The sequence below is a fragment of the Varroa jacobsoni genome, unplaced genomic scaffold (genome assembly GCF_002532875.2).
Source record: "Varroa jacobsoni isolate VJ856 unplaced genomic scaffold, vjacob_1.0 scaffold_1018, whole genome shotgun sequence".
NCBI lineage: Eukaryota > Metazoa > Arthropoda > Arachnida > Mesostigmata > Varroidae > Varroa > Varroa jacobsoni.
The window spans coordinates 30,240-54,414 of record NW_019213920.1 but is presented as its reverse complement, the minus strand read 5'-3'; the positions used below and the strand labels follow the sequence as shown (position 1 = coordinate 54,414).

The 24,175-nt window shown below is 38.0% G+C and overlaps 2 protein-coding genes and 2 long non-coding RNA genes across 22 annotated transcripts in view; 2 read left to right on the top strand and 2 right to left on the bottom strand.

Annotated features, from left to right (window-relative positions):
* LOC111265836 (very long chain fatty acid elongase 7) overlaps positions 1-19,412 on the top strand; it is a 22,616-nt gene extending 3,204 nt beyond the window's left edge. For 3 of the 17 annotated variants that reach the window (XM_086970663.1, XM_086970664.1, XM_086970660.1), the window contains 6 exons: positions 2,487-3,459; positions 3,639-4,240; positions 4,379-4,526; positions 15,114-15,196; positions 16,508-16,696; positions 17,040-19,412. In XM_086970663.1, the coding sequence (XP_086826789.1) occupies positions 4,454-4,526; positions 15,114-15,196; positions 16,508-16,696; positions 17,040-17,873 (1,179 nt within the window). In that variant the 5' untranslated portion in view covers positions 2,487-3,459; positions 3,639-4,240; positions 4,379-4,453 and the 3' untranslated portion in view covers positions 17,874-19,412. Of the gene's footprint in view, positions 1-337; positions 3,478-3,638; positions 4,241-4,363; positions 4,527-7,142; positions 7,307-8,386; positions 9,151-15,113; positions 15,197-16,507; positions 16,697-17,039 lie in introns of those variants that run through there. The other 14 variants (XM_086970661.1, XM_086970666.1, XM_086970670.1 and 11 more) reach the window with 14 other exon arrangements.
* LOC111265839 (uncharacterized) lies at positions 5,025-7,003 on the bottom strand. Its single transcript, XR_002683703.2, has 2 exons — positions 6,801-7,003; positions 5,025-6,482 (listed from the first exon to the last, which is right to left on the bottom strand). It is a non-coding gene; the product is annotated as an uncharacterized LOC111265839 (long non-coding RNA).
* LOC147752760 (uncharacterized) lies at positions 7,313-9,150 on the top strand. Its single transcript, XR_015313211.1, has 3 exons — positions 7,313-7,519; positions 7,809-7,970; positions 8,452-9,150. It is a non-coding gene; the product is annotated as an uncharacterized LOC147752760 (long non-coding RNA).
* Positions 19,413-20,496: 1,084 nt separating the features above from the next.
* Positions 20,497-24,175, bottom strand: part of LOC111265838 (uncharacterized) — a 9,806-nt gene continuing 6,127 nt past the window's right edge. For all 3 annotated transcript variants that reach the window (XM_086970658.1, XM_022842799.2, XM_086970659.1), the window contains exons 5-6: positions 23,402-23,660; positions 20,497-23,195 (exon numbers count right to left, since the gene is read on the bottom strand). In XM_086970658.1, the coding sequence (XP_086826784.1) occupies positions 22,966-23,195; positions 23,402-23,660 (489 nt within the window). In that variant the 3' untranslated portion in view covers positions 20,497-22,965. The remainder of the gene's footprint in view (positions 23,196-23,401; positions 23,661-24,175) is intronic.

The following is a 24,175-nucleotide window of genomic DNA, read 5'->3' as shown; positions in this document are numbered from 1 at the left end:
AAGAACAACAATATTAGTAGTAAAATATTAATATTACGATTATAAAATAATTATTTTAATTACAAATAATCTCGTTTATTGTTACAAGAACGATATAATTATTATTATTAAAACAATCAAATATATACAATCAGTTCAACTGAATCGTCTTTAGAGGCATGGAAATACAAAGTTATTATATGCATTATAACGAACATGTTAAAGCAAAAATTTTTTGGCCCATCTTTTCAAATGAACATACCAATGGAACTGTTTTATTGAGCGTCTACACAACTCTACAATGTCATATTCATGATCTTGATATATATATATATATATATATATATATATATATATAACTGCCTTGATGGCAGGGTAAGTCGAATTCCGAACTCATGACTATCAGGTCCCGGATTCAATTCCCAGCTAAGACTCAAGAAAAATTATTTTTTTAATTATTTGAGTTCTTGATTTCAGCTCACCATTTGACCAGTCATGTTTGACCACGATAAATATCACTATATTCGCTCCGTGTACTGTATTGAAAACTGTTCCCACCGTTTCACAGGCATCATTGCCCATTGCGGGGGGTATCAGTGCTGAGAGGTTTCAGCTTTTACAACAAAAAAGATATACACTGACAAGTAAAGGCTGATGAGGGCAGATGGACGTCGCTAATTTGTGCATGGCATGTATTATATCACGTGTGTGCGTGTGTGTGTGTGTGTGTGTTTGTGTGTGTGTGTGTGTGTATGTCTGTCTTTTTGTGCGCGCGACTGTTGTACATGTACATTTGAATTAGTAGTCGAAGAAGTACATTGGTGGTGATGATGATGATGATGGTTATTATTATTATTATTATAAGATATTACAAAGCAGGTAATTATAGTTAATATAATTGAATAAATCCGTGAATACAAAACTGAACGGTAGAAAAACGGAACATACCACAACCCCACCAACAAAACGAGGCGCGATGAGAGAAGTCAATACGACAAGCGTACTGAGTGGAAGCGAGGAGCAATCGACGATTGATACTCTCCTCTCTGAGATAAAATATATAAAAATAGACATTCAGACCAAATCATCGTACGTTCCTACTTTATTGTCTACACAACAATCATATCTATTATGATTTTTACCATTTTTATGAATAGCTGGTAGTATAAATGCATACTTCATGTCCAAAGAATACTGGATTCAAGACAAAAAAAAAATTCTTTTAATTAGCCCTCGTCGCCGACACTACTGTTATCATTGGAATATATTACTGTTGTTGTCGATTAGTTTTATTACTGTTATGACAAAGATTCATTATAGCATACGATGGCCATGTATGTAAGCCGTGTCCCAAAGGATATTGCCGTAACTATAGGTGCGAATATAGAACAATTTCAACAATGAACTAATGATAATGCGGCGAATAATTTGATGCTGAATGTATATTCTTATAAACAATATTAAACAACAATAAATATTTGTGTTGTGTTTTCATAACGCTGAAAGTGTGGCAAAATTTAATTAGGTCAGTAGGATTGTTTTTGAAAGCGAACCCTTTGCTGTATACTAGATGCACTGCTTTTGAGCGTTAAAGCATAATCCTTTCAGCGTTGTGTTGATTAAAAAGCTAAATTTTTTGCAGAGCCGCGTGATGACTGATTGATTGTGATGATGACACTGTATTGTTGAATGAGCTTCAATGTCCAACTTGATTTACTTACACTTGTGGCCACTTGTAGAAAGCTATATTCGAACAGTTCTTGAATGAACGTTTTTCGATAAGTTTTCCAAAGAAATTGAGCAGTTTAGTTCGGCCTTTTTCGTTAGATTGCGATGATTGATTGTACGGTGCTAAGATGTTGCCATAGGATCTTTCAAATGGATCCGCCGGGACTGCATCCAATGGACAAGTCCCGCTAACCTACACAGCTTAAGTTTATGAAGAGATATTTCGTATATACAATATATTCACTACACGGATATATACTAATATGGCGCTGCATCCACAAATAAATTAGTTGAAATATGTATACACATATGCTTGTCTTCGCTTAGTTAGTGTGCTTCACACATATCAACATATGTTTGCTTGCTCAAGGACGACGGCTACGACAAAAGCTTTCTGTATTGACATGGCCACATGTTTTTTTTTTCAGTTGTCCAGGAAACTACCCCGAAGGTGTGAGCTTTTTTTGGCAGTGGTCTCTTCCTTTCATAATGAACAAATTTTTGAATGCTTCGGGTTAATACAACATGATTTGGCCTTACTTGCATTCACAAATAGAAGTTAGTTTTCCAATGGTGGTACATAGAACTCGTAAAATTTATTTGTCAATGAAAATATTTGATTCGTCTAGAAACTTCTCTGTGAACAATCTCCTCTTCTTTTTACTTGAAACTTAATTTTAAAGGAAACGTTTTACTTTTCGATAAATAGTGTCAGGCTAGTCTTAAAGTATGTGAAAGATTTGATATATGAACGTGCTATCTTACGGTTAATGTTTCAGGTCACTGTTCAGTCCGACCCGTAAATCATATTCATTTACAAATTGGATTCATCCCGTGCTAATCATGCCGAAGATTAAGCACACACCAGAAGGTTAAAGTGAATGATTTTTATTTGACTGCAAGCAGTAATCTTTATTGAACGTAGTTATTTTAATTAATAGGTAGGCGTTTGGAGTCGAGTGGGATTTTGATAGGCATTCTAATACTACAACGTATATTAGGTACAGCTGTTGTAAAGCGTTAGTAAAAGTTTCGTTTCAATATGATTTACACTTGGCTTAGTATTTTTCGTATCTGTTTGTACCATTTAGTTATGATAAAATTGTATATTTAAAATTTACCAAATGGTTTACATGTCTAGACGGAGAGAAGTAAATAAAGGTTATAACAAAAGAAAATATTATCTTGGATGACTTATTTAAGATATAATGTCAAAGAATTTTAATGATCTTTCTGAAAACTCAGCCTTCGGCCGGCTGGACAACGAGACGACTAAATAAACAAGGTCGTAGAAGAGCATTATTTACCTTTAAGTCTTCAGTTATTTCCGAACAGTCAGAAATGATTACCTTGAGGAATACGTGTATGGGCAAACTAGATGTAAAGGATACCGGGCCTTTGTGTCTTCTAGCGAACTCTAAGACGAATGGCTATGCGATCAATACCGATACGACTAGTATTCTAAAGCATATGCATGTGTTCTTTCGTAATTTGAAGGTTTACTTAGCCCTTCGGTCGACATAAATGTGCCACTTTCTGCCTACCTGCCTATTATTGAAATTGGGAAACATGGATCGCCCTGTGAGTACGCTGGTCGGTCAATCCAGCAGGATCATCGCTAGGCCAGAATCATCATTTAGCCGCCGCCCGCGCCGTTCAGGTTCACCGCTCCTGCTTCTTTCTCCTTCCCTCCTACTGGTTCGGCTAGGATAGCCAGCTAGCTGCTGGCTAAGCTGGCAGCCACTGCTGTAGGTTGGTGGATGAACGAAGGTTTGAAACTTGCTTTTACTTTAGGTGGTTGCTTCTCCTTAGTCTCTTCTTTGTCGTGGTGGTGATCGTGATTGTTGTTGTTGTTGTTTTCGGTCGGTCTTTCGCTTAGCCGAGTGGTCCCTTGTCCATTTCTGTGTCTGTTTGTTACGTTACTGCTGTAGTTGTTCCATCAGAAGCGACTGTGACCGCAGTGGTGGAGGCTGGGCAGGCTGGCGCTCGTCCTGGACTGGAGAAGTCAACTAGAGTGCTGCTGCTGCTGCTGCTACTACTTAAGTGGTGCCAATCCGTTTGCTAGCCTAGGCGTTTTACATGAAAGGCTACGACATCAGTTAAAACATTTGTGACCAGGTAATAGTTGAAAGTACAAAAGATTCATCGGAGGCAACAGAGGCTAGGGCTTGGTTAATCCGTGGTGATATTTGTTTCTACTGCAATTGTTACTACTGTAGCCATCGTTGACTGCGCTAATGTCGTTTTGCCTATCAAATAGGATGATCAGTACGAGGACTACAAGCTAGATTGTTTAAGGGTATGATTGTATTAAGCGTTGTAAGCGGTAATTGATCGACAAGTGTCGTGCACTCAGCAGCGCTGTCAGAGTAACAGCAACATCAACAACGACAAGAAACACAATAGAAATAGCGAGCGGCCAGCAACGTCAACAAAGTATAACGACAATACAGGACACTCAAAAGCAGAATTATTTCAATTGCGGTGCTATTAAGCCAAGTTGGCAACGAATCCCGCGAACTCTAAGCAGTAGGTTAGTTGGCTACCACCTTTATCATTTCATTTGGACTGTTTTCCATCATCAGTTGGCTAGTCAACTGATTTCGTTAAATGGAGCATGTTCTCAGTTCGAAAATATTAACGGCCACATATTTAGTTGTTGTTATTTCAGTGGTTTTGTGCAATCCGTGAAACAATTTCAAGTGAAAAACGTAAACTGTGAAGGATCACTTCCATCAATCTGACGATGGACTTCGAAGTTATGGTGAAGTGGCTACACGAGGCGCGAGACGTGTACAACAAAACACTTAGCGGAGGTGGTAAGTGATAACTGGGTGGGGAAGCAGGCATAAAATCTACCGAATACATCAAATTATATACTAAAGGAACGGTTTCATTTGGTTAATGGAGTCACACTTTGCATTGGTCGCTCGGACAAGATTAGTTTTGAAACAGTCTACAGCGCGCAACTTGGAAAGTGCAGGGCTCTCACTTTGGGCGCGCAACTAGCCAGTGCTCACATAGTGTCGACGGGAGCAGTAGCAGCTGCCGTTGCCTATAGAATCGCCAAAGCACTACCGCGAGCCTGATTGTTTTTCCCTCTTGAAGGAAGTGGCAGCCAATGAACGGCGTGAAGTTTACTACTCTAACCTTCAAACTACACGTCTTTCGCTTAGTCCCTGCTAAGTAGTATATTTTTGTATCTGTAAATAATAGGCAATGGGGCTTTCAGCTGCTTTTCCGTTTGTCTGCTGTAATCTATGGAGGAAATATATGTAAATACGTTTTCGTGTGTTATAACAAAAAAGACACAGGTATCAAATTTTATGATCAGATCTCTCTATTATGCCAGTAACAAGATTGTAGCATAGTTCGAAGCCAAATATAAATTTATACAAAAGAGCATAACGTGTAGTATTGAGTGACAATCTGGCCAGTTCTTGACAGTAGAGGTCCGAATCAGTCGCTTTATTATGCGGCAGCAAATCGCAATGCACGATTCCTTTCGAATTCTACCAAACACATAGCATCTCTTTCCTTAACACCCGTTTGGGCTTTGCCACAGGTTGCAAAGCTGTTGCTTGCACTGGCCACGATCTGTTTTGCACATTACTATCGCACGTGATCCACTTTTCCTATCATTCGTGGTCAACCGCTTTAAAAGTAGTTTGATTTCGTTGCATTTTTGTAGAGTTTTGTAAAGATATTTTTGCGTCAGTTCTTGTGGTGCCCAAACGTCGAGTTTCTCTTTGTACTCAATCTTTCAAATGCATAATAACTCTTTGATGGTGATTGTCTTGTTCTTTGACGATGTCATGGTTACTTTCATATCGCTCTTGCTCAATGCAATGAGTTCATCAACTTCTAGCGTATTTGGTTGACCTCTTTAACTAGGCATGCCTTCAACATCGAAATCCTTAGAACGAAAGCAATCGAACCTTTGTGTTTTCGAATTTCCTACGATAACGCACCTTGACAATAGACACGCAAAAGCACTCATTTTATGCGTTATAGGTCTGGGCAGCATTTGCGCTTCATTGTAATAAAGTTGCGAAATACAGCGAATTTTTTCTGAAATGTTAACCTTTAAGGCGTTCTCAGCTTTCAAGTCATGCTTGGCCAAGCAGGCGCCATCTACCCTATTATCGAAAATTGCACATGAAAGGTTTACTCCACAATTATTATTTTTTTTTATAGGAAAAGAAGTTTATTTTACTACACTACATCAAAGCAAAAACGGCTAAAAGTATCGACCTTGATGGTCGTGTTTATTGAATGTTAACTTTTCCATATCCATTAGGGCCTCAGCCACTCATAAACGCTTATAAACTCATTCCAAACGTTCCCTTTACAAAGATATCAATGTCTTTTCGATAAACGCACGAATGAGCAAATCGACGTTGTCATGTGCCGATTTGTTAGACTCTCGCTCAATAAAGCTTCATTCAGAGGGATTCAGCGGGCTCAAATCTGATCAGTACGATGAACAATTGTGCTGATTCCAGAACATGCTCAGGTTCTCAAGCAGTCGATTTTACACCAACCGGCTGGTACGAACCGGTCCACCACTTCCCCGGATAACGTTAGGCTTTCGTTTAGACACTTCGAGTATCCAAATTCGTATACCAATTTGTAGAGCATACAGATTACCTCTTTAGGTGGTTGTTTCATCTTCGGGAAAAAAAAGCACGGTGACATGACGTCTCCTTCGTTGAACACGGCACTCGAAACTAGCCACGTTCGTTTTTGCGGCCACAAAGCGTTTCTGAAGTTCACTTTGGAGAGAAATAATTCCTAATCAGAAAACAACTGAAGACAAATTATTCCGAGAACTGAGAAACAAACAACATTTAGTCTCGATACATTAGCGGTCTCAGGGATCATGTGTGTGACTTTCATGATATAATGTGTACATGGGGTCGTTGTGAACAATCAGCAAATTTTGTATCGGGAAAGGCGATCTTCTGTCGAAGAAAAATTAAACACGGTTTGCTGCCTCATTTAAAACCGTCGAAAAACAAAGAACACCGATCAAATCTTTGCTTTATTGGACTCTGAAAGCATAGCTGACTTTCCTTACATATGACGTGTACCTGAGGCCTTGGATAGGAATTTGTGGAGTGGTAGCCATCGTCCCATTAAACTTATTCGTTAATGAAGACAGAAATGCTATTTTCATTGACGTTGATTAGCCTACAAAAAATTCGCACTGTTGTTGATTGGTTATGCACTTAATAAAGCCTTGTGCTGGAGTCTGCTTCTTCTGTTGCTGCATACTATTTGCGATCTAGTCAAACAAAGTCCGAACAGCTTCGGCCGACTACAGTCCATATGCAGGATACGGCGCCTATGTTGGGACGAACTTTGGCGGGCTGTTTGCCTCAAAAACCATGCGTTCATCCGCTACTCTTTGTACGAAACGAAAGCGTCATAAATTCGCCATAGCTAACAATGGCGAGTCGTTGATCAATCGAATTATTTTAGCTATATGTGTTAGACGAATCTCTACGGGAACTATGGATTTTTTAAGTCACGTCAAATCGTAAATAGGCGTGCGGCTGCAGCAGAAGTAGATCTGAGCGCAGCACAACAAAAAACAGTACGAATTTAGCGTTTATCATTTTCGTTTAAAAGTACATTTCCGATTATCCCTTTGTTTTGATAAGAGAGTTAGTGAACAAATTTTATGTGAGTGAGGATACGATAGTACAAATTATTCACGGAGATTTCAAGTACGTGTCACGTATTAAGTTAGACGAATGCTCTCTGAGGACAATAAAAATAAAATATCAATTCTCTCGAGAATGAAGCGGTAGGTAGTCTTCGATTTTTTTCAATATTATTTTTTTCAATGCAAAAATGAATCGCACAAATGATCACTGCTTATTCAAAATCTAAAGGATGTGTCTTCTGTGGGCAAGAGATAATTTTCGGCGAAAGTTCATATTCGCTGAGGGAAACATCATGTTATCATACTTCTTTCAGAACAGCTAGCGCGATACGAAAAACGTTTAGCCACTGTTTCACAAATTGTTGTACAACTGTGAGAGCATCTGACGCAAGATCACACTTTTTTAACAGAAAAATGCCTCGGCTTTTAGAGGTCAATAGGTGCAAGGTTGGCTTCCTAATAGTACAAGCATCTTCTGGCATGAGTACATGAGGTCGCCGAACGACCCTAATTTGAACCTGCTGGATTATAGCAAGTCGTACTTGCGAAGCGCTGGAAGGAGTTCTAGATTTCACCTCATTCCGAAATATAAGTACCTAATCTGTCAGCTCACTTAACTCCCAATACCACTATTTCTACGGAGCTAATTCTACAAAAATCTTTAAATACACTCAAAATGAAGTGAAAGTGCAGTGCAAAAAAGAATATACCAAAAATCAACACCGGTCGGTGAAAACAAACTCAGACTAGTTGCAATTAATGGTTTATGATGATGGCTCTCTACCAAAATTACCGGTTCTCATTTAAGTATATTTTAATTAAAAGTTCAGTAATCCATGAATAAATCTCTAAACCTCACGGATGTTTATGTTTCTTTATTTAGTTTGTAGGAATCTAATAAACGCTAAAATAACGCCCATATATACCTCTAATGGTGCTGTTTCAGAACTGAAGAAGTTACGATTAAATTAATCTATTATTAGCTTTATTTGTAATATATATTTACAGGAGTCGGTGACTGCACTAATTAACTGACTGTTCAACATTTCGCATGTGTTTTTGGCTATACGCAGTCCGGATATACAAAGTCAATATTCGAGCCGGCTTAACAATAGTTGTGCGCTGGTTCGACGTGCATGTCGTAAATGTTGATGATAATCACGCGTCTGCTATTACCAAGCTGATGATCTTTCGTCGTGACGTGCAACGGAATGAGCCAAATCATTACACTATCGTGCCACCGGACCTAACGGCAGAAGGACGGAGGGACAGTTGTATAGACAGATACATGAGACAAAGATAGTATAGACGTATAGATGAAAGTACTTACTTACCATCCGCTTCCCTTAGTTTCTTTCATTAGTTGGGTAAATGACACTGTTTTAATATTTGCCATTATAAAAACACGTACTTAGACAAAAATCGACGACCTGCAAGGTCTATCTATATTACTGCCAAGGGTTATGTGATCGATTATAAACGACATCCTCGAGCTCGCATTTACGGTACTCACATGGAGTCGACTATTCTCGAAAATTTGAACAAAACTTACTGTATGGCTAGGTAATAATTTTCCTTATTTTCATTACAAGCTTTTGCTTGTTAGTTACTTGTTAAAAAGTATTATATCAATTAGTGTCGAATATTTGTACGGAACCACAGATTGTGCAAAACACAGTGATGCCAGAAAGGCAGTATAGCGTACTTAATTTTTTCTATATATGCTGTTATGAAAAATAAAGTTCTACCATGAAAGCAATGCTTCAAGCTAATGATGGCGCCAACAGTATATATTTTTTTCCAATTCAGCTCGAAAAAATAGCAATGATATTTCAATGTTCTTAGTCTAGTTCTTCAAAAAACCTAAGTGTTCCGTCCTCCTATATATGCTAAGTGTTGCTTGTAGTTTACCTATACGGTCGATCAAACGTCTCTTCTCTTCCCAAATTTTACGTAAAATTGCGTAAAAATCGCATTTTGATATAAGAGCACTGTCGGTAGTTTTTGTCTTAGTTTTTGATCTCCTGTCGCATTTTTCTTTTCATATCGCAATGACTTCATTCACTGAGCGTTTGTATATCAACTTTATTAACAAATATGGAAGTGCAAATTCTATCGATTTATATAGGGAAGTCACAAAGGAATTTTATATTTCTATTAAACTTGGAACAAGCGGCTTACGGACAAATCGGACACTTCTTTTAACAGTCTTGCCAAACACTTAAATTGGTAGAACATAATTCAAACGTATATATTTTATAATTATTGTAGTTGCTTGTCAATTCAATTCAAGTACTCCTTTATTAAAACAGCTGGTACAGTATTACCTATGTATCACGATTATTGAGTGAGCAGACAATATTATTGCTTGTTTTGAGAACCTTTATGCGAGTGGTACCTGTCTTCTAGATAAGGAACGTAACTCCTCTCGAAAACGTATTATTGAGATACTGGTACGAGCAACCCAATGGAGAATGATTAGTTTTCTTTGAACGTTACACGGCTTCCCAATTCTGTATAAACCTATTTATCCTTCTTATATAGGTGATACGTGTTTTTACGAAGGATGTGCCTTCCTTCCGGATTCTAGGGGAAATTTAGAATCAAGAAGTTTTTCTACAAATAAATGAGCTACAACAAATATGTTAAGCAGTAAACTAGTTGAAAATTGTGGGACAAATCAGGGAAATAGTAACATGCTATTTCAGTGACGTAAAGTTCGGTGTCAAGGGTTGTGACCACTGTCAGCTGAGAAGCATCTGAACTTCGCGTTTAACTCTTTTGTTATCCATAATATATTCATTGCTTTGTTCTAACCATTGCACAAGACTGCCCACTTCAGCACTGAGATGAACACATTTTTATGATACAGTAACCACTTCAATTAGTATTTACAAGAGCTGCGTAGCCTCGAAAGTTGTCGATCGGTCGAAATCGGTTTAAGTTATCCGTATAACATTTTTGATTTGCACTTCCTGGTAAGCCATTTTTGAGGTCTATCACAAGAATATACAAGAGCGAGAGTCCCGAGAAAGATTCCGTATGCACCCCCAAGTGGCATGCCACATAAGAACTGATAAACGCATAAAAGTCGCTGGTTTTTTTTAAATTCCTGTTTGACTTGATTTTTATAAGGGAGGCCCATTTTTTGAGGCGCATAGTGATCTAAGTTAAACAATGAGAATCAACCTACATATTTTGAAATTTGGAGATTAGAACAATGTAGCTTTTGAACGGCAATAAATACGTTGAAGACTTGGAACTAAATTTGGTAATCTAGATATTATATTTCATATATATATATACAAACTTCAATATGCTGGACGTCATCAGGAACGCATGATTTTAGAGCAAATTGATAACTCGGAAGTCTTTTATTTGTTAAGCAATAGCCATGCTAATTTGAGCATTCGAAACATTTTCGTTGGAATCGCTAAAATTAAGAATAACGTGTTGTGATGTTGCGTGATTGATAGCATGTATGTATTCTTATCGGTATTGTATTGGATATTAGTTCCCATATTGAAATGTGTGGTATTATTGATTCGGTCGCCACGATGAACTGTTTTCAATTTACGTGTTTTGTTAATTTAGCCTTGCTAGTCCTCGCAGCTGACTTCCAACAGTTCTTCCATTTTTTCGCTATATATATATATATATATATATATATATATATATAGCGAATCAGATTTATACAACCATTAAAAAAAAAAACTCTTTTTTTTACAGTATATCTACGCATAGCCCCTCTTATCATACTTGAGAATTTCTCAACGTATTTACTGTTTTTCCGCGATTGAACTCCTGAGCCATATTTGAATTTACTTTATTTGGTTCAGGTGGTGTTTTTCATAATGGAAACATTAAGAAATGAGTTAATTAAGAAAAAAACGGACGGATTTATCTCACATCAATAAAACCGTGTTGAATTTACATCTATCGTAATTTGAATTAACAAGTTCGTTATGCCAGTATCTTAAAATTCTCAATTTAGGGACCACTCAGCAAGTGATCGCAAAGTAAATGTTTTGAACTTTACTTCCGGTACAACCGGCAAACGTGGCTTTACATGGCTGATCCGTTTCATGTTGGGTAAATTATTCCTAAGATAATTCTCGACCTGTTCCACATTTTCGTTAGCAATCATTAAAATGAAAAAACTAGAAAAAGGTCGAGATGGGACCTTGTTTACCTAGGTAAGTTTACATAGGAAGCTCTGCTTCGTGAGATCTTGTCCTTTGCCTTTCGTATTGTTGTCGATGGGTGGAGTCAGTTTTCCTGGATTATAAATATAGCCCTGATCCTGTTGTGAGGGTCTGAAAAACATTGTATTCTCCTTTTGCTTGCAACAACTACGAAGGGTCCTGACAAAAAGAAGAAAGCAAGCCTAAAACCAATCATTAGGGTCCTATTTAATAGCAGATGGACGAAATGTTAGTAATTAGCGTGATTGCCCATCTGTATTAATAATACTAAGAAGAACTATGTGGATCTCATTTATTGAGCTCTTGTCACGGTTGATGAAACGCTGTTTTAAAGATTTTTATCAAAATGTGCTCTGACATTACGATGATAATGCCCGTATGCTCCGTCCTGTTGGAAATAAAATTCATCAAACTCCTCCCGAATGTGTTATAAGATGGAAACTTTTAAAGTAGTTATATCATTTGATTGTTTTACAGATTTTTAGAATATTCTGCTATCAAGTTCTAGTTCTAAGCTCGTTAATGCTTTTGATCCTTCGGAATCTTATTTATGAACATCCAGAGTTAGTTTGATTAATTTCAAATTTTTCTCTTATTCAACTAAATGTAGGTCGCGTCGGTGAATCTATATAAAGCTATCTATGACCTAGTCTTTTTGCTTATTTATATCCCTGTTTTTCATGGTGCATTTCTGTACCTCCACTTGCATTTTAGAACTAATTTTCCTTGCTCAAAAGTTAATTTTGTTCCAGCATATTCTTAATTAATCACATTCTGAAAGAAAACATATATATATATATATATATCGTGTGATCCGCAAATTTCCAGCTCTGCAGCCTCAAAATTACAATAGAGTTACTCCTAAAAACATTGTAGTAATATAATTGCATGTATTGAGTAATATTTGTGAACATGTTGATATTTCATGATGAAGTTAATATTTCTGTAAATATAAAAAAAAAATATGAATATTGAGGCGTCCGTCAAACTAAGGCTAAAGATCGAAGGAACTAACTCGAAAGAACGTGTTTATTAAATAGTGAGTCAAGATTTAGGGATGCAAAAGCTAACCCTGCGATAACTACTCGTTTTTTCATTTAGAATCATAGGACTTCCCCAATGACGGGATCATATTAGGTATCATTATCTGACAAACTCAAAGAAGAGACGACCGCATTTAAGACACCGAAATTATTGTTTCGCCAAGATAAGGCACGTTCTTACACTTTACGAATCGATGCCTTAGTTGATTGATCACCTACTATATTTATCAGATCTGGCCCTCAGAAACCTTTTACTGTTTTTGCTCAGGGAGCGAAGATTTGCATCGAATAAGGAAGTCATCACATCTCTAAACGCTCATTTCGCAGGTTAAATTGCCAACTATCATTTGGACAGATTAACAAGATGAGGCTATGCTGGGAAAATGTATAGGCTTCAGAAGACTGCCAAGCTTGAGTAATAAAATAGCATTTACCAAAAAGGGCTTATTTCTGTGTTTGGCTGGACCTTCTTTAAACTTTATGTGTTATGTACTGTTCATTATTTTCGTCTTTAGACTATTATGAGGGCTTTCGAAAATCTTTTTGAAGTAAAAAGTATACCTGCATATGCCGTGACATAATAAATCTATCGTTTTCAATTTTGCATAGCTCAGCCATGTTGTGTCGGTTAGCAAATTTCAAACGCGTCTTTTAGAATGCGTATACATGCTTTTTAATGTAAGGATAAAAAAAAACTGAAGGAAATTGAAAAATGGGGTGGTTCGGAATGTAGACATTTTTGAGTTTCTGGATCGTAAATGATGAGGGTATTTTAGCGCTTAGCGCCTTTGTTATCCATTTTTAGATCAAAGCCTTTTTCCTAGGTCATATAGATTTCATATATTGTCATAATTTAGTGATATTTCTCATAATTGCAATAACCATTAAACACTCATTGCGTACTTTTAGGTTGAAAAGTAGCTATCAAGCTTCGATCATAACAACAAAGTTATAAACACTAATAAGACAATAGACCGAGCGAAAGACTGCTCACTAGGTATGCAAAGCTTTAAGACGCACTTGTTGAAATATATATACTCAAGTAAAAAATGACTAGCTAATCAAGTTTATAGATAATGGTAATCTTCGGCACTAAAGATACCGTACTACAGATAAAAAAATCTTCAAGGAAAGAAGCACTTTTGAACTTGAAAAAAGCACCCGCTTTAGATAAAGCGTTTGATATCGCGTAAACAGACAATGACTACTGCAAAAACAACCAACGTCTAATCCAAGTCAATTTGCTTGCAAGCTTGTGAAGCCATAGTCAGTAAACAGAGAACCATATGACGGGCGAAAAAAATGTTCAGTATTTCGTATTTTCTACGTATTTCAGTCTTTGGCAGTTTCAGTATTCGGTATTTTAAGTAATAATCAAGGTTTACCACACGAAGTACTATTGGATATAAAACTTTCAAATGCCTATGTAAGTGATTTGGCTACTCGATCAGCTTGATAACACTCAGTCAGATAAATGGTTATCGTTTTTTCATTCGCATATTCTGTTTCTTGCAGCATGCTGCTCCTTAAGAGGTAAAACTTCCGACTACAAACGTTTTACCTCTCAATAAAACTTAAAATGGTACATACATACGTTGAAAAATCCAGAGCAGCACCAACGTTGTTATGTAAAGTGAAAAAGCATTTTTGCCACAAACTTTGAAAAATTCGGTAGTGTTTATCAGTTGGTAATGCACGGTCTCCTTTCGCGAGACCTCTCTTCAATCATCTATCGTACCTTCCATCATTTTCAGAAAAGGTGCTTTTGAAATGTGCTGAACTCGACAGTATCATATCCTATTAAGGGGTAAACTATAACTAGTAAACGACCAAGCAGAACATAAAGCATGATGTTTTTGGAAAACAAAGATTTTAGACATTGATTAATTGAACTAGTTGTCGATTATTTGCTGCTGTTTCATTGTTGTGTCAATATAAAAATTGATTATCCTTACTTTTTCGCTCGGACTCATCCATCCATCCATCCATCTATCGCGACCCATGAGTAGTGATATCAAAATTTCTTATCTTTTCAGTATTCTCCAGTTCACTTATAATGTTTTTCTTCTAATATCTACTTGCTCTTTTTGAGGCTATCTATGTACTCGACATTTGAATTCATTGTTACAGTGACCCATTTTGGCAGGCATGAATCCATAGCCCCTTCTGTTTACTGTAATGCTTTCTCCGCTTGGGCTTACTAAGGCAGTCGAATTCAAGTGATTTAATCAATGGCCGCATTTAGGTTTTAGATTAGAAAATTCGTAACCTGCGTTTGGAAAAAACTTCTGATAGGCTATATTGTTGAAACTCGCAGTTGCTTGGAGTACTCACCATATGGCAGGGTGAAAAACATCTTTATTTGTTTTAATATTATTTTACTTAAATAATGAATAGAGTTTCGATATTGCTGTCTTGTCTTCTTAGCCCTGATTTTTGAATCAATATGTATTCAGAGCATCGCATAAGTCCTTATATATTTTGCAGATCCTCGGACTTCATCATGGCCACTAATGGATTCACCCTGGCCCACACTGGGAATATGCCTTTTCTACGCGTATTTCGTCAAAGTACGTTTTACCATGATCATTTGGAGCAGTATGTTTTATTTTATAATATGATAAGTAATACAAAATAATGCTATGTCTGATTGAGAAATCATCAGGAAGTGTCACATATGAAGTTTCTTGTCGGCCAGTGATTAGAGTATTATATACCAGAATGTTTCTTATCAATTAGTGCGTTTATACACTTGGATCTTTTGAGATTCATAATTCCTGCAATGCTTCTTTTGCCTATTGCATAATAGGAACTCGTTTCGAAAAAAAATTCCTAGCACAACAAGCTATCCAAAATAAATATGTAATTAAGAATTCGAGTTATTTAGATTTTTTTTGGTGTTAGCTAGGACTCAGCATCGTGCTTTAAAAGACTAAGGTTTCGCATCAAGAGTGCGCTGAAGTACGCAGTATTGTCGGTCAAAGATGTGGACCAATTTTGGGCCTACTCACGAAAGAGCATGCTATGGTGACACTTAATTTGATCTAGCGTGTCTTTTAACGGAATGCTGCGAAGGTTATCATTCTGACTTGCTTAACTGTTTGGCCGACAGCAGGCACCTGTAATTGTGTCAAGGCGTACCTATTTAATGGTTAATAAAGCTTGCTTTAAATTCAACTTTGTTTCCTTATTACTTCGTACAACAGAACTCAAACCGACATACTAGAAGTAGCATCTGCCTATATCTCAGCCTTCACTACTTTTTTAGATTACATTTTACGGCAAACTTGCTAAATCAAGTAGTCTATAAATTATTTTTCAGTGGATAGCCTGATACGATGACTTTTAGGTTGCCAAATGTCGGCGATAGCGATTGTGAAAGCAAAGAACGTTAACGATATAGTGATTTCCGTTTCGCATTGTATGCTGATGGTATCGATTTAGTTATTAATAACGTCTCCTCGGTTTAATTATAAGAACATGTTCAGTTCAAAAGTGGCACAGTTTGCACGGACTATCCACTAATACGAAAATTGTACACATTTTTAAGGAAAAATAAACTAGTTTTTGGCAGGGATCATACTAATAGGTGTATAGACGTAAGAGAATAATTCCACATGCATGGTAGTTACAAGAGAATTCATTAACCGTTTTTAAGTATGACACATTGTCCTCTCGTGCACGAAAAGGTGAAAAGTATATCTGTTACATGATAAATAATCACGATTAAATTAGCGGTGTCAATCGCTTATGCTGGGCTATCAAGTCTTACCTTGTTATTGAATCTATTGTCAACACCCTTTAGACAATCATGAAGCTGTAGTCATTGCTAAAATGACATAACGTAGTATGTTATGGTCGATGATTCTATATAATTTCAGGTCGTAGGTCCCCGATTAATGAAGGATCGGGAGCCCATGAATATCCGTTGGCTTATGGTGACCTACAACTTCTTCATGGTTCTTGTGTCAGCTCTAATATTTGGTCTCCTCGGCGTGTACGGCTGGTTCGGAAGTTATAACTGGTATTGCCAACCAGTCGACTACAGCGACACAAAGGAAGCAATCTTAGTGAGCTACTAATATTGGTTCAACCTTTCCTTGGTTTACTTTCTAAGCGAGAATTATTATTCTAAGTGTCTTTTACTAGATACTTGATGTTACTTAGCATGAAGAATGCTTCTTATGAAAAACTTGAAGGTTGCTGTTAAGTTATAAGCATGAAGACTATTTGAGTTTGTATGTAACGATCGCTTCTATTAAATGCAGTACCCCTGAGCAACAAATAACTAACTTACCATAGACGAATCTAGGATCTTGGCATTGCCCAATCGGCGTATTCTGTCTTTTGTCAAGAACGGTCAAATCAGCCTTGTCGCCTAACATCGCCATTATGCATTTTCTGTTTTTTCAGATGACACATCTTGCGTGGTGGTATTTCGTTTCTAAGTTTATCGAGTTTACCGACACAATTTTCTTCGTGCTCCGAAAGAAATTTTCACACATTTCAACCCTGCATGTTATTCACCATGGAATGATGCCAATGTCTGTTTGGTGGGGAGTGAAGTTTACCCCCGGAGGACACTCGACATTTTTCGCCTTTGTTAATTCGCTAGTTCACGTTTTAATGTATTTCTACTATGGACTTGCCGCCATAGGTCCCCACATGCATAAGTACCTCTGGTGGAAACAGTATATGACATCGTTTCAGATGGTGCAGTTTATTGCTATCTTTGTACATTCTTTCCAGCTTTTATTTCGACCCGACTGCGACTATCCGCGCGGTTTCATGTGGTGGATTGGCTTCCATGCGATCATGTTTTGGTTCTTGTTTGCCGACTTTTACAAGAATGCTTACCTAACAAAGGGCCCTTGCAGCAACTCGATATCTTCTACTGCCGTTAGCCTACGTGAAGTGAAAAACGGCAAGAGCAACGGTAACGGAACGAAATATGTCTTTAATCATATCAACGGATCTACGGACTATAAAAATATTTTTGTAAATGGTTATTGCCATCCAGGTGTGCTTCACGATGCAGACGTTGAAGTTACCGAAAATCACAGACAGAATGAGGCAAAGGAGCGGATGACGCCTGCAGACGACCAGATCCGAACATTTGTCAGAGTCAGAGAGCATGACAATGGAACTGCATTTGTTAGCCAACATACAAATGGTCTGGAACAAAATGGACTAGCAGCCGCTTCCAACGGTCCCCGAACACGATCACGAATTAAAAAAACCGATTAATAACGCTACTATCAATTAAGAATGCAAAACAAAAGCATTGCGTAAGTGACACTGCTGTAGAGACCAGTATGCACGGCCATAACTGGGGCTACACGGGGGCCCCGACATAAATGGTTGAAACATTCATGGATGAACTAATAGGCCTAGAGCTTTTAGTCAACATTAAATCGAATTTCGTAGCGGGGCTGGTCCCGGCTGCGAGCCCTGAGAGAACGAACGATACGAAACGGAGTGTAACTAACTGCCAACCTCCGAATATAAGTAGCATTATTGAGCCTATTTGTCGTGCTCACCTACCCCACGTGACGACAAATAGCCACCTGAATTAGTGTACATATATACTGAGACAAGCTAAAGACACTCGAGGGTTAGAGCGAACGAGCACAAACAGGCACAAATTCTAACCGATCGGGGATCTTTACCGCTATAGAGAGAAGCCTGAAAAACAGAAAGGATTGTAAAATTTCTGATGCTCTCAGTGGTCGTAATGTGCATCCTCATTTTAATCTCGTCAGTGCATGATCCTGTAGCTTATATAATCATTTTATCTACTGCATATTTGCTGCTTGTAATGCATTTCAAAGGGAAAAAGATGCAAAAACACACTCATACCACGAAGGACCAATAAATGTGCGAATGGACCAGATGAAGTGTCGTGTCACACATGGAAAGATAACAAGAAAGACCAACTTTGTCTATATATGCTTATTCTTTCTTTTTGTTTTTTGGAGGCACAGTAATTACTTGTATGGACAAAATATTCCCTGCTTCTTGCAAGGAACCATAACGACTTTTACCAGCAGAAAATTTAAAGGCAAAAGAAAGTAAACTATATATATATATATATGCACCGACTGATTGGAAATGCTAGAAGATATGCGTACGTCCCTTCACTCAAACGAGGAACGCTGGTCAACTAGCGATGTCGTTAAGCTAAGAGTCACACTACTTTGTTACGATCATGAATATTATTACGCGGACGTTCATAATAATCGATTGCCAAAATGAAAAACTCGGGATCCTCATCGAGCAAACGAGAGCAAAGCCATTGAAAGCCTCCCGAAACCCATTCTAATCGTTCATTTTGTAGCAATTGTAGACAAAATGCCAATAGGATATTTTCGTTTCCCAATGGAAGGACGCCTAGGTTACTTCACGAGGTAGCTTGCTTCAGTTAATTACTAGTTCGGATAATTGGCAATAGTTAAGTAAGTAACGTTAGAGGATGTCGGCCCATAAGACAAAGTTTAACTAATAATAGTAATACTAATGATAGTAAATATGCGCTAGTCACCACCGAGTTTCTACGCATTGGCATAGCACTGCCGATGACCTGCTTGTAGTCAGAATAAAAACATTTAGCCAAGCGAGTCTCGGCATGGCTATGGCGTGAATGACGATTATGCAGCGTGTTTGTGTGTAGTTACACTTTTACCGCAACCGTTGTTAGCTTGAGCGACAAGTATTGGCGTTGCGTCATACGAAGGTAATAAAGAGTCTGTTGTTGGGCGACCACCGACATGACATATCTATATAAAACTGTCTTTTTATTCTTTATGGTAAACTGTTTTGAGATTATTACACGATTATTTCCGAGGGAATCTACGTTCTATCATTGCAATAGAAATCAGACAGATGATATAGTTGCGCTACTGTTCTACCCACGTGAGCATTTGCAGGCGCTCCTGCATTTGACTAACGCATTTAGCAGACGTAAACAAACCCATCGACAAATCGAATTGCCCAAGTACACGGACTGTGTGGATATTTATCTTTTTTGCTAAATATTTTTCAGCTAAATAGTTTTTGAATAAACATTTGACGGGTGTTGGCCGATGGCTCTCGCATATGCGGGTAAAGCATCGCAGCTATTCAGTAAAATGATAAACGCAATAAGGTACAGGATACAATGCAACAGCTATCTAATAACGTGCTGTTTTCTACAGCGTTTTTTTTGGCTGGGTCTGAGGAGAGTAAGCTAGCGCGCTCGCCAGGGGGCCACTTGTACTTACACTGACAGAATAAAACCGCCTATTCTGTGCTCTTATCGGTAATGAGACGACTATATGTCGCCGTCCGTTGTGCGACCGACTACACGGAATATGACTAAAACTGACCTAGAACGATACAGCCTTACTTGCTTCACATTATCTCTGCTGAAGAGACATATTTTCTGCAATACAGAAAAGCTGGATTTATCAAAGTCGTTATTCGAAATTTGCAAAATCTAACAGTAACCGCACTTCCCACGAACTTGCTTAGTGTTTGTAAAGTAACTTATTTCTCTACAGCGTTTTTGGCAATTCAACGTTTATTTAATGCAGAACGCTCTAAAATGATTTATTTCAACCTTCTTATCCAGAATTTTCTATGGTCCTTTATAGGATGGCTTGTGTCGTTGGCCAAACGTGTTCAGTCTCCTAACTGCTTACCTAATCGTTATAATCGGCATAAAATATTTCTGAGAGGCACGCATACCTAGAGTTTTCTCTGAACTCCGCTGCGTTTCAGTGGCGTTAGATTACCCTTGCCACATCTGAAATCAGATTAATCAATTTAATTTAAAACGTAGATAACGTTAAATTAAGTGCTTCTATTTCCAGGGAATAAAAAGTCATTTCCGTTACTACGTATCGTAGACCGCTGTATTTGGGTGGCTCGCTTTCTGTGCCACATTTAGTTGACAAGTGAATTTAGCCCAGTCGATACTTTGTTTGTCGCCGTAACAAAATAGGTGTACGCAGCAATTGAAATAACGCTATCTATCACAATAAACAACATCGCTTGCCTGATTACAGTGGATTTATCTGTTTAAACAGGATTGCAATACTTACACGCGGCGAATCGGGAACCGACCTTTATTGTCTCAAACGTAAACGTTTGCTCTACGAGCACATTAAGGTTGATCATGGCATCATTCGGCAGTGAACTGAATTTTCACATAAAGCCATTCTTAGCATACGGGTAACAGCAAATGCACACACCACTGAATCGAAGCTAAACAAAAGACACTATGCGTTTAGAGAAAATGTTATGGAGTCATCACAAAGCGGATCTTTGATATGACTGAGTCCCTGAATGCAGCAGGGTATTTTTTTATCGCCTCTGCTGATGTTTAATATTTCCTCAATCTCGTCCGGTAGTGCGACAATTGGTCAACTAGTGGCTAGTAATCGGCTTCTACTTAGTCGCCTGAGCTGACTCTCGCATCTATCAACGGCCAGATAATCGGAAACGTCTCTAAAATGAATGCAATCTTAGAATGTACGTGTGTGCGTATGTTTCATAGACTTAAATAACCCAAGCTAGAGGTAATGTCTGTTAGCATAACGTGCAGTACTATTATACAACTCTTATTTTTACATTGTACGTTACGCTGTCGACATGTATCGATCCTTCTCCCATACAACGTACGTCGAACCTAACGTAGGACAACATTTTTATATATATAATGAAAGTTTGTTCTTTCGCTGCTCTAAAGACAAATAAATCCATGCTTTGAATTTGGATATATGAGAGAACATGGTAGCACAATGCCGCTCGTTGAACACACTTTCGCTTGACTGTAGGAAAAGAAAAGTACCTAGGAAGTGGTGTGAAAGGTATTAGCCCTGCATACGAAGCGTACAATAGCAAAGATATATTCACGGTCTATGCAGCCGTTCTCATCACTTGTACTCATATAGGATAGAATGAATTTACAACCGAAGACACTCAGGCACATCGTTTCACTCAACTTATTCGCTTTTACAAATGTGTGTTTCGACCATTACCTTATCTAGCGTACTCGTGTCTCAGAGGCAGACAACGAACGCTCTAATTCGGCTAGTACGCTGTTAAGATCCAACTACTATCGCGACAACCACACAGACAGATAACATACACTCACACTAAAACGTTCATAAAGCTATTATTAATCTTAAAAAGGCCGAAAACGAATACATGATAGCATTCGCACTAGCTTGAGTTCCTTGCTCGAGGTCTTCACTCAAATTTCGGATTTCCACTCGTTGACTGCTAGAGCGGAATAATACTAAGTAACCTACGAAAAGGGTAGGTACTACTGCAGTGCCTTACTTAGATAGAAATATCCAACGCAGCTATTTCTCTAGTTGGTGCTTATGCTAAAATTCATTTTCAAGCAGCATCCTGTTTAGACCTGAACGATAATAATCAGATGTTACATAAAAACTTTCAGTAGCCTCGAACACTCTGATCCTGTTTACCGATCACCTATTTTCGCCATTCAGGGTATATTCAAACCCAGAATTTACGATATTCTCGCGGCCACCTAGTCAACCCTATCTATTACAATGGTTAGCATATTTAGCAGATTGAATTCAACGGAAAAATCTCTTATCGATGTTTAGCAGTGTGATGGCGTGAGAATAAATCTAGCTCGACGTAAAAGGTCTTTCTAACATCTATAATTTATCTTAATTACTCGTACTTGTCTCCATGGATATACCTCTATTATTAGCAGGACGCGTGTTAAAAGATAACAGTGAACGTCTTCTATATGTATATATATATAGTAGCAAGTGCTTAGCCCAACATACGCGTTTCTCTTTCTTCGACCATTATAAACATTATTTAAGCATTTTATCGTTGTAGAAGCATTGTACATCACGACGTTCACCGCTATCCCACCATCATGGAAAAGATTGTGCCAATATTTATAAAAATACTGCTGCAGTAGTTAAATTTGAAAACAAAATTTAGGTCAACCCGAGGGAACTCGTTTTTCTTAAGAGAGTGACGCTTTCTGAGAATGAAGATCGTTTTACTGTACAAGTATAGAATTGTATAATGCTAGAAATCTCTCAAATACTGATTGCAGGAGCTATTTACTAACGAATTCTTGCCATTCACACGACAACAAAGATGCCGGACGATCACGACGGTCACAGATCCAATGCCACTAATTACTGACGCGCGTTCTTATATATATCTTCTCTCTGCTAAAACAATCATCTGTCATCACGAGTATCAAAATATCAATTAGTGAAAATGATTGTTCCTCTTTTTCCTATTATGTCTAGACAAAATAGATAGCATTACATTGGTAGTGTAGCTGCTGGGCGTAGTCAAGCTATTGATAGACAGGGACGACCTCTTCAATGGTTGTGCGGCAAACAGGACAATGATCGTAGTATCTTACTGACTGATTAATACATGGACCACAAAAGGAAAAGTGTCGGCACGGAAGAACAACAACACTGCGCCGGCGGTCACTACAAATGACACATAGACGAGACTCTTTCTCTGCCTGGAGTTGCCGCTTTATAGAATCAATACGCGACACACGCGATGACCGTTGGCCTGCAATGGACGGAATAGATGGCATCGATTAAGAAACTATTACTAGTTGTTTAATATTCTCCTCGGAGTACTCCACTGTATCAGATACGCTTTCTAATCTACGTAGTTAGCAGTTCAACATATTATAGTCATTTGAAAGATTCAGTAATGTAGAAATAAAGCGACAACTAAATAATTTTAATTAATAAAAAACATTCAGGTTGTACCAGGCTTTCTCTGTCTCAGATTGTAGGGCGGCGTCGACTCAAACGATGATGAAGGCGAAGAGTCAATCTCCTCTTCTCCTCCGGGGCTTCCAGAGGAGGTGCCGCCTATCCTATCAGGCAGTGCTTGCAACCAGCTTAAGGAGAGTGAAGCGTTAACTCCATTGCGAAGTGTCGACAGTACTTTCATAGTTACGTGATAAGATCGATGGAGAAGCAACGCTCGGTTCAAGTAGATAGCACGTATAGTGTAATGAACCACCTGAACAATAATGTCAATAGAAGATAGAAACACAAAAGCCGGCTCAGTTGGAAGCTTGATGGAGCTTGTTCAATAAAACAGTATCATATACTTCGTATTTCGATTGCTTAAAGCTAGTCTTAGATGGAGGACCTTTGTAAGTAATTTCAACAGCTTACAGCTCCATAAACTTACATACTATAAATAAATTAAGAAACATAGATATTGTAATGTAAGTGATACTGTACGAGAAAATACATATTTTTTTATGAGAAAAAAATATACGTATATAAGACAGTAAAGCCTTACAGCGGTGGGATAATCTTTAGATCAAGCACAACGTAATGTTCCTATTTTAGGTCGATGGGCATTACTCATCCCCAGCTCTTAGTAGAACTATATAATGAGTGCAACGCAGGATACCATACGCTTTCTGACACATATTGTAGTACGTCTTGAGCAAATATACGTAACCCTTGGCAAATGAAGACCCACTGTCTTACCGAATAGAACTCACCATGATTACTGAATAGTTT